The sequence below is a fragment of the Macrosteles quadrilineatus genome, unplaced genomic scaffold (genome assembly GCF_028750875.1).
Source record: "Macrosteles quadrilineatus isolate MER2022 unplaced genomic scaffold, UCM_ALF_1.0 Scaffold_1__1_contigs__length_201487025, whole genome shotgun sequence".
NCBI lineage: Eukaryota > Metazoa > Arthropoda > Insecta > Hemiptera > Cicadellidae > Macrosteles > Macrosteles quadrilineatus.
This window is the reverse complement of record NW_026542594.1, coordinates 185862879-185874495: the sequence shown is the minus strand read 5'-3', so window position 1 is coordinate 185874495 and position 11617 is coordinate 185862879. Positions and strand designations below refer to the sequence as shown.

The window sequence follows — 11617 nt, the reverse complement described above, 5'->3', positions numbered from 1 at the left end:
TTTGAAACTATTTTATGCCAAATTTATTTTCAAAGTTAAGGTAAGTTTTTTGGATCTATTGTGACTCATACAAATTAGTTGGGGTCTATTATTGTTTTCAATTTAGGATTATTGTTTTCAATTTAGGATTGTTGTTAGGGCCTATCTTGCACTAGGCCTATATCATTATTCTGGTGGAAAGGTTGGTGAGATTTACATCCCTGGGTAAATCTTGACACCATCTTTGACCAAATGAAATTATTTGTACAGGAATATTATAGTAGCCTACCCGTTATAGCTTGCCTATATTCGATTAGGTACGTTAGGTGTAGCCTACCTATACATTATTCAAAATTCTTTATTGGGAGGATACAACTTAATAAAAAAAGCAAGACTTGTCCGCTTTAAATTATCAATAGTGCTGATTTATTAATGGCATTCTTAAAAATTAACTCCAAGACAGAAACTGGCCTAAGTTAATATAAATTGGCTTTGGAACCGTAATGAAAATGAATGCCTTTGAACCAGTCTTTAAAAGCAAAACGAAAAAGGGACCTAAATAAACCATTTTTTGCCAAGTTAACCAATCATTTCAAGCTAAAGATTTCTATTTCAACCGGTATATTTAACATAATTGATAAATGATTGATCTTATTTCATGGAAGCCCCTGAGTCTAAGTTTGGCAATGTTTTTGTAAATAGAGTATAAGCATGGTATAAGTTAATACCTTGGATAAAGAACACTCAAACTGATTAATTATTATTTATGTTAATACAGTATGAGTATGTTCCCATAGTGAGGGTGAGGGATTTCGCGGTATATTCCATATACACAACACACTGTCAATTTTTTTCAAGTGTCTGTCGTAACCGTAACATAACCACAAACCAACCAGTCCGATTCACTGAGCTATAATTATAATTTTAGCTCAGTGGTCCGATTACGATGACGTAAACGTACGACTACGATGGGCAAATATCGATTGGGGTCTGACTTAGGGGAGGTACGAATGAGGCATTTAGTTCTAAATTCCTCCGTGAACAGCGCTGTAGTAGAGAGCACTTTGGCAATGAAGTGAACAGACCGGGTTGTGAACTAATCGCAAAAATAGTTCTGTTCATAAAATAAAATTATAAATGTCTCAAATTCAATTTTATTATTTTTTAATTATAAAATTAAACTATCATAACCTAACCGAACTAACCAAACTTGCTGATAAAGAAATAATATAACAAAAGTTTAGTAATCGGAAAAATAATTAATAATTTATTAAATAAAACTAGAATTTGCTCAATTAAAATTGTATAATGACTTAATAATAAAATTAAACTGTAATAACCGAACCGAACCAACCAAACTTGCTGATAATAAAAAAATCTTGGACAAAAAGTTAATGCTACCAGCAGGATTCGAACCCGGGACCTACAGTATATCAGCCCGGCACGCTAACCATTAGACCACCGAGGCCGATGTATACCGACCGTTTTGTTACGGTAATGGCGTTCCCTCAGCTAATAAGAAGCCCACAGCTGTCATCGTAGCCTCTTCTATACCTCCCCTGAGTAAATACCATATCGATTGTAGTAGGATCTATCGATTATATCGATAGTTGGCGACTGACGACTCGAGTACTCGACCGAATCAACGATGACGTCATGGCCTGCTGTGCTCTCTAATACAGCGCTGTTCACGGAGGAAATTTGAACTAAATTTGCCTCATTTGTACCTCCCTTCTCCCTTCAGTCAGACCCACAGAACTACAGAACTGCAACAGACGCCGACGCCATCAACATTCAACATCAACAACAACACAAATATCACCACCATCGCTGTTACAGCTCTTTTCAATTTCCAACTGTTTAGATATACACGGAATATTTATTTGTGCTGTTTCTAAGGAAGGAAGCTTTATGGACTTGGAATACAAATGGATTGATTTCTTTATAATCTGTGATTTTAGTTAGGGCGATCAAAGAACAACCACATTACTCTCGGAGGCAATAGCAAGCCATCATGATGTCCAGATCTATTCGTGCAGAAACCAGGAGTCGTGCCAAAGATGACATTAAACGTGTAATGCAAGTTGTGGATAAAGTTAGACATTGGTGAGTAAGTCAATTAATTACTTGGTCCGCAATGTATACCATGACTTTTTTTAAGGGCTAACACCTTTTGAAACAGACAGAACCGATTAGCTAGGCTTCCAAGATAACTGTCAAATTTATCATTTAAGGTTATGGACTTGTTAAAATTTTTGTGGTCGTGTTTGAAGGTCTGAATTAGGCCTAATAAGTTTGTCAAAATATGTTTGGTCTGAATGCATCTCCCTGATCTACAGGACTTCCAAGAGTTTTTTTTGGCAGTCACTAATTTTTATGAATTTTTGAAAATTGTATATTTTTCCCGCATTTGTTCTGACGATGCCTATTGCATTTCATGCCTAATGGAAAATAAAGCGGGTACAGTTTCTTAACTGGGCTATGCTAATATCGATTGAAACTATCGATTCGATTGGTTTAAACCTTTGTGCGATTTTTTCACCATCAGCAAGTTTGGTTGGTTAGGTTAGGTTATGATAGTTTAATTTGATAATAAATAAATTTAAAAATATCGATTATTAATCAATATTTTCAATTCGATAGTTTCTATCGATATTAGCATAGCCCAGTTAAGAAACTGTACCCAATAAAGCATTTCATTTCATTTTATGTCACAAGTCAGCCAGCAGGATGGATGTAGGCAACTGCGATGATAGGCTGAAATAAATGTCATTAAAATAACCCTACACTTGATAGGCCTACTTACTTACTTGATACTTGGTTACTTCATCCTTGACCAACAAAGTTGGATAGATTGCGTCTTATTTACATTAAAAACACAAAACATATATATAACTTACAACTAAGCAACAATGGCGGGTATGGCGGTATTATTTACAAAAACCAGAGGCTCGTCAAACATTTCTTGCCAGGAGTATAGCGTATTCTTCTTCAGGAGTACACCCAATATTCTTACTATTAGAGAGTATTATCTATGAATTATTTTATGTACCCTTTGCCAAGAACCTGTGGTGGGCCCACAGCCTAAGTTATTGTTGGTTGAACTTAGTCAAATCTTATTGAATTTAGTTTTAGCATGATATGAATTAGAGATTTATGTACCGAATATAAATATTTTAAGCCATTTTTAAAAAGAGTCTTTTTCATAACCCCCTCTAATTCAAGGCCGCAGCATTGGTGTGTCACAATATCACACTGCTATGGAGGTTGCCGTCGTAATAACAGGAATAACAAACTTGTAAACATAAATACCGCTCATATGCTCCATTATAAGTATGAAAGTATGTTAGTACAACAGCTCTTTTCAGAATGGTGAACTGCGGCGTTGCCACTTTTGTCTCCATGTCTTTGTATTGGAAGGGGCTAGACCTATCCTCACACTGCTATTGTGACGGTTAGGCCTAGGTTAGTTCTCTTAGGCTTTAAATAGGGGTTTTTTTTTTATTTGGCTTTTAAATGGGAGGATTATAAATGGTTTTGGCTAATGAAACAGCTGGTCTTAGTAACAAAGCCACAAAGATCATCTCACTCCATTCTACACCAATCCTTAAATTTTATTTGGGTTAAAATACACACCTAGGTAGCGTCCCCATCTCAATTTGATTATAATTATTTGAAAGTATTACGTTGGATTTACTAACTTAAAATGTATATTTCAGGGAAAAGAAATGGGTAACAATTGGTGAAACTACAATGAAGATTTATAAGTGGGTTCCAGTATTGGGAAGTGACCAGGTAATCTCCAATCATGTTGAACTAATGTAGTGGCTATATCGTAATATAGGTTACTGCTCATTCTTTCCTATTATTTTTAACAATATTTTGGATGCTGTATTAAAACCAAAAAAGATTAGCTAGGAAAAGCAGTGTTTGCTGTGGTTCATTTTTGTTGAAACCAAATTTTATGCTCTTCATTGACTTCAAAAGTTTGGTGTAACACGTTTGCTGTGTTGTACATTTTCTTGCATTATTACAATAGTGCGTTACGTGAGACCTTGAGATTACGTTGCACAGTAATCTTTTCCGCATCATAACATTCATAGACAGGAGAGAGAGCGCTGAGTGTTTGTTTATGTGAACCAGTACAATGTTGACAATCTTCAGCCAACCCAGGAAGTGAATATGACGTCATTGAATGAGACCCTGAGATCTCGTACCACACAGCTGTAATAGTTCATTATTTATTTGTATTTATTCTTTTTAGCGAATTTCCCATATAGGGAATAAGCTATTACCGTAGTACTCATGGTAAGACCTGGACCCGGGACCGATTTACTTTTTCGTTTTGAGGTCCCTAGATGCCAAAAACACCATCCGTTCAAATTCATATATATATATATATATATTTATATATATATATATATTTATATATATATATATATATATATTTATATATGTGTCCGTTAGCGCGATAACTCGAGCAAAACTCATCCGATTTTGATGAAATTTGGTACAAACATGTAAGCCCACGTTTATTCGAACGAGTTTGCGAACCAGCATGATCGGACTATGGGAACAGGTGTTTATGGGGGGTTTTATGGGGTAAACATTGGTTTTTCCCATTTTTAACCCTAAAAACTTAAAATTTAACATTTTATTTCCAAACCATTTTGTAGAGCTTAAAAAAACAAATAATTTAGTATATTGAAGCGTTATTATGCGCCTAATGGTTACGGAGAAAATTCCAAAAAACTGTAAATTTAAAATTCCCATGTTATTCTTATGGAGAATAAGTAAACTGTTGTAGTTTGCTTGTTTGTGAACATATTTTGATCAAATTTGGAAAATGCATTCATTTCATTCTAAACTATTAACATAAAAAAAAACACATTTTACCCTCCCTGTTGCAGCAAACCTAAGTACTCGTTAAATTAATGTTATTTAAATAGGGAATAAATGTGGTATTTTTAAGGAGACATTTTTGTGTAAATCCAATCAAGCAAATGGAAATTTGCTTAGTCTGCAGGTTTGCTGCGGCGGGGGTATTCTACAATTACAAATTAAGGCAAATATGTGATATCTGTTTATTTTCGAATTCTTAATAATTTTAACCGTAGTAAAATATATATTTTATCTTTCTATTATCACTTTTTATATTAATGCGTTTCCATATGGCTGATTTCAGGTTAAATAAAGTACAAATAAAATATGTTTACAAATTACTGTACCTATTTCGTTATATTTTTGGAGTTGGGCAATGACCTCAAACAGAGTCACCGTCAGTCGAGTGGATGCGATCTTGAAGCTATATTTAGACTTGCACCACTTCCCTAAAGGGCTGGGAAAGGTGAATCCAATCACAAAACAATGACTCACAGTTGTTTATCGGAAATTCCTTGTCCAGACAATTATTTTGCATTGATTTTGTATGATTTAGTAGGGACTAGGAGGAATATTCAAATTAATGCCATGATTTGCTTTTTTTACATAAAAATTCAACATTGCACAATCGTGATAGATCATTGAGGCAAATTGCATTACGTATCTCTTCTCCGTCAAGCAAATGGGACAGAACGGCTCCTACACTGCGAGGGCTTGCATCACATGTAAGCACTTGTGGCTTGTGACATCATAATTTACAAGAATATCAGAAGACAAAACCCAGTGCACATTTCTTTGACCAATCAAAGGGAATATCTTTTATCAATAACTCATAAAAGCAGAGCTTAGGTTATCAGAGAGATTGGGAATAAATCTACTGTAGTAATTTTATTAGTCCAATATATGATCTTAACTCCTCCTTACTCTGGGGCATCCTTGATGGCTTCAACAAGCCCTTCTCGTGGACTTCTGCTGGCAGACAGTAACCCAAATTAATTAACCACAACAGGCTGTACAATTTTACATTTAATATTGTTGACCTTCATTCCGTTATATGCGGTACCTGTATCACTGTTCCTATTGGCATTTGAAATGTGAATTTTTGTTTTCAGAAAAAGAAAACCAAAGATCATCATATGAAAGAGAACAGTTTGCTCAAAAGGCCAGCCTTGGACTCTAATTCAAATTCAAATTTTGGTCTAGCTGAAGATTCTAATACATGTAAGCATCTTAATTAGTGAAATGCATGATTTTTTAAGTGTTTTAGTAACCAAATGTGTAGTTAGGATTTTTTTTATAAGGAATAATGTTCTGCTCTCAGAGCTTACTTCATAAAATTAGAATAGAGCCAAATATTCAAACAAAAAAAGAACACAACTCAACACTGATATTTTGTCCTCGTGTAGGACTTCTTCGGAGATCTCTTCATTTCTTCTTCAACCTACTCTCTAGATTTTCCCAGATAAAGCGAGCTTAATCCTTTTTAAAAGAGTCCTTAACTAGCCAATTGGCTTTCCTTTAACATATTCACTGCAGCATGTGTCCGATTGGAGACATCAGCATCCTCGCCCAGGCGTGCATGCCTCCGATCGAAGATATTTGTCATGGACAATGTAAATGTGATTACATTTTGTTCATCTATGTTTTGCCTCCTGGATTGATAAAGAGTAATAGTAATAATAATAGGCTAAATACCTTATTTACGTCTTCAATCCTAGTACGGTAGTCTTTTTATGATTACTATAGTTTCGGAGCTAACAGCTCCATTGTCAAATCTTCTTATCTTGTTAAATTACTGCCACTCGTGCTTACATGTGATGCAAGCCCTCGCAGTGTAGGAGCCGTTCTGTCCCATTTGGTTGATGGAGAAGAGATACGTAATGCAATTTGCCTCAATGACCTATCACGATTGTGCAATGTTGTCAACAGTAGTTTAACAAGACAAAAAGATTTGACAATGGAGCTGTTAGCTCCGAAACTATAGTAATCATAAAAAGACTACTAGGATTGAAGACGTAAATAAGGTATTTAGCCTATTATTATTACTATTAGCCTACATTTTGTCTAGCTATTGATAAGGAAACACATATTGTAGCGTGCATGTTAGGGTAGTGGGTTTTTATTTTGCGTTGGTCGAGGTTACCGCCAAAATGCATATTTTCCATAGAGCTTTATTTTCACGTTTGTTGGCGTTGATCATCTTCGTGTCTGTCGTAGCATGTTAGACATTTAATGACATGGAATAGAATAACAATACTGTAGCATTGTGGAAGGAACCTAAACTCAAAATGTGCTTGCTCCCTTTTTGCAGTATGTTTTGATGGTGTATCCGGGTACTTCGCCCCTGTTTTTCCCCTCCATTTGGCAATACTGAGGGCCAGCTAGCAGTTTTGTTTAGTGCCGCTATCTGTTTGGTTTTTGTAAAACTATGTCCACAACGACTGGGATCCAGTTCATGCTAAATTTATATATATATTGAATGAAACTAAATTCAAACTTTTTCACACACTCATCCACGCAGTGCATAAGCTGTACTGGCTCTCGGCAGCGGCCAGCCATCATGCAGCTGCAGTGAACGTGTTAAAACATAACCTGAAATGGTTTGTTTGAATTTTTTGGGGTGGGTTCAAAATTGATTGAACCATATTAAGTAACTGAAGGAAATAGTAGTTCTATTTCTAAACGTCATGGTATTTCAGGTGAGGTCAATACTCATGACAACAGTATGATAAATATTTTTGGGCATCACTCACGTTATTGAAATCAGGAGAATATAGTCCTTGTCATATCACAGTTCATTACACGTACACACTGATAAACTCGATGGTCTGGAACCCAAGTTTTTTTAGCAGTAGGTACAGCCATAGAGAAAAAAGAAAAGATTGTTTTCTCAAGCAAGGAGAATTTCCTCTGTTTGAGAATCATCTCCATGCATTTGATGAGGTGCTAAGTGAAGAGTGTTTCTGTACTATGGTTAATTTATAATTCACATTCCAGGCTTTTCCATGGTCAGTGATTCACAAGGTCCTACTGACTTTTCTGCCCAGCTGGGATTTTCAGAAGACTCCAACTCCCAGGGAAGTGAACCTGTTAGTAAACGACTCAAGACAGACTAGGCTGCTACCTTGACTCACAACAGCGACAAAGAATATTTTACGTTAGTATAGTACGCTACATGAATCAAATTTTGAAAATTTTGTTGAAACCCCTATCAGTTGTTTCTTTTAATTTTCTTTTGGTGAAATGTATAATGACATTTTGTGTAATTGAACTTAAATGAATATTTATAATTATACAATAGTGTATTTTGTTTAAAGACTTATTTTTATTCAAGCAAGATTGAAAACACAGGCAAAACTGAGGTCAGAAAAATGAGTGAGGTTCAGAATAGTACTTTTGTTTGTGTCGATGATCTATATTTTTGTGATAGTAATCCATAATTTACCCTAAATAATTCACTAAACATAAATTGTATACATTGTTTACCTTTATAAGTTGTCTCCTGGGATGGTTTCCTCATTGTTTTGCTAGTAATATACAAACAGCTGTTACTGTCAGTTATGTAAAATTTGTTGAAGTCAAAGATACAATATGACACTAAATAAACAGAAAATAATTGTCATAATGATACCATACCATTAACGGTCCTTTCACACCATATGGTTTACCGGTACGTTATTTTTTTTGTAGTGTAAAGAATACCATGGGAACTTTCACTATACAGTTATGACGATGGCAGAAAACAACCGCATCTTGCAGCCGTCCATTCCTACTGAACCGGAAGGTTGTCGCACCGTGGCCATGTGTCAGTGGCGGATGTAGTTAAATTCAAGCTTTTATACTGCACGGTTTTTTGTAAAATGGGAACCCACCAGCAAATAGATCAGCTGTTGCACTGTTTTATATTTACATTATGAGTTGTCAAGTGGACACTGTTTACGTTTATTGTGACATTGTAATCAAATTCATCTTGACCTACGTTGAGAAACCGTGTATTGTGAAAGAAAAATAACGCCGCTAAATCGTTCTGTTTTCAACCACAGCGGAAACGTGTGAAAGGAGCGTTAGTCAAAAGCTATTTCTTCAGTAAAATTAAAAGACAAATTTTACACCATATAAATGCATAGCTGGTGATGATCTTTATTTATTTACGGCAAAATCGCCATTTGTACAATCAATTACATGCATAACAATTTGTGGATCAATAAATACATTAACATGCTGTAAGTTTTATATCTTGCTATTTGGTCATGCTTTGTGACCTTGTCTCTAGCTGATTTTTTTCAGTAGGGAGAAAAGAGCTACTTTAATCCCACAATGTGTCTGTTGAAAACAGCCACTCTCGATATTATATATCCTACCTCATTGTCCGACCTCAGGATCGCCTCGGTCGTTTGAACTTGAGCTTGTGTCATAAAGAGTCACTTTAGGCCCTAATGATGAAATGTAATATTTTGAAAGAAGGGTAGACGATTTGTCATAAGTTTGAAGCAAAGCTTATAAAATGGGTTTTTATCAAACATGAATAAATAATCAGACCTTCAAAATATGAAATAGAATAATAAAGGTTTTTGCTTATGATCATATTTTAAATTCCCAACTGTGTTTGATTACTGACTTGGCTTTTAATAAATTGTTCTACAGCTAATGTTTGTAATGAAGGTTTTCAGGTTCCCTTATCAAGTTTTCACGTGGATGAGATGTACAGAACGTACATTTTCTAGGCAAATGTATGTTTGGCAAGATGACACTACATTCTTGATTGCAATAACTTTCAATTTGCCATGATTTAATGTGAAACTGTAGAGGCATACATATGGTAAGATTTACTTAAACTTTAATTTCACAAAACATAAACACATACATCCTGTTAATAGTACTATGACGTGCTTGTGTTTTTAGCATATTATTTGTAAATAGTTGTATTTTTTTTACATGTGTAATAAAGTTTTACGAAGTATCTTGTTGTTTTTTCCAACCTCTAGGTCGAACTATTGATTATAGTCCTTTCGGATTCCACTATAAACTGTAGGTCCCTTAGTTGCCATTAGCTGTATGGGCTATTAATTAACAGCTGTGTCTAAGGAACATGTCGGCCTTAGTCACTAACAAGACTACAAGATCGCGCCACTCATCCTTCACTCATATTTGGGTTAAAATACGCACATAGTGGCGTCCCCATCTTAAATAATTGAATTGAATTGAATTGAATTCCCATAATTTATGCGATTTAAGGGGAATGTTTCCTGGGTTGCTCCAACACTTGTTTAGCTTAGTGTATTTTTGTTATTTACTCATTTAGTTTTACTATTTGCATTTTGTTCCTATTAATCAGATATTTTTATAAAATGCCACATGAAAGTAAGGATTTAGTGAAACAAACCAAGCAAGTTGTATATACAACTCTGTCAGTAACCAAAAGTACTACTATAGTCATACTATAGTGTATAATATATATTACTAGCTGGCCCGACAGACGTCGTCCTGTCCTATTGAGGTTTTATGTCAAATGCTCTTTCATTTTCAAGATGAGCTCGTTCGCTTGACTCAATCACGTCCTGGTTGAAGTTTGTTCGCTACGCTCACTCACCTTTAGGTTGGAGCTTGTTCGCTGCGCTCACTTGCCTTCAGGTTAGCCCGTTCGCTATGCTAACTCACCTCCAGGTTAATTTTGGTTACAAATTAGCTGTTGTCCTATATTTAAAAAATTAATAGTGCTGCACCCTGTTGGTAAACCTATTTACTTTTTATTGCTATTGAACATCACAGAATCAAATTGTTTAGTTGAACCAGCTGTTAAGATTCTTTAATTCCATTTAAATATGAGTACTCATAAGGTTAACGTGGGAAACTCCAGTGCCACTGGGGCGGAGCCCTTTTGACGGATCTGCACCAAACTTCACACAAACCATCCTTGAATAATGCTTAATAATGCCTGAAAGTTTCATTACAATCTGTCAAGCAGTTTCGGAGTCCATAAAGGACAAACAAACATACATTGGATTTTATACATATTATAGATCAGTTCTTGTTATGAACAGCCCAAATCCTACTGTGTTACAAGTCTTTTCAAACGCCCAAAAAGCTACAGCAGTACAGCACAAATCTTCATTGCCAAGGATAACCAAAAGCGCTCAAATAATAAAGACAAAAGATAACTCATTTCTGTTATCTCAAAACAAGAATGAGCACAAAAATTGGTCAGACTTGTACGGTTGTGATTTAGACATTGTGCGTACAGTGTTTGAATTTTACAATAGGGGGAGTTTGTAACTTGTCATCAAATAAGAGCGGTTTTGAGGGAGGAAAATTGGTGTTGTTCTTGTTGGAGGGGAGATTTCCACATGGAAATTTTTAGAGAAAGCTGGGCTTAGTTTTAAGAAATCTGTAACGAGCTATTTTCCCTAGGGGGGTATATTTTTGCTATTTGGCCGCGCACCGATTGTTGAGGTGAGCTAGCTGCGGCGGCGAAGCTAGCGAGCGCCCTTTGACCCGGCTTATCAGTGCCGATAAGCCTGGGATATCCTAGATGTTCAGGATAGCCTAGGACGGACATTCTAGTCGTGGATCCCGGGCAGTGAAGAGCGAGCGTTTGTCGAGTGAGACGTGGAGTGTTTTGGTGACATCGGTGTCGTGTGAGATTGGTGCTCAAGGAGTGAGTGTCAGCATTCAAGTTGGGTAGTGAGACAGTGACCCACTTGTGGTGAGTGGACGACGTTTTATTATATTTTGGTTTAAGAGAGTTAGAGAGTTAGAG

General features: G+C 35.7%; 1 protein-coding gene across 1 annotated transcript; it reads left to right on the top strand.

Annotated features, from left to right (window-relative positions):
* The first annotated feature begins 1771 nt into the window (after window positions 1-1771).
* On the top strand, window positions 1772-9820 carry LOC128991724 (B-cell CLL/lymphoma 7 protein family member B-A). The gene is made up of 4 exons (XM_054414852.1): window positions 1772-2085; window positions 3699-3774; window positions 5973-6081; window positions 7858-9820. The coding sequence occupies exons 1-4, from the start codon at window positions 1994-1996 to the stop codon at window positions 7974-7976; spliced, it is 396 nt and encodes a 131-aa protein (XP_054270827.1). The 5' UTR covers window positions 1772-1993; the 3' UTR covers window positions 7977-9820.
* The last annotated feature ends 1797 nt before the right edge of the window (window positions 9821-11617 follow it).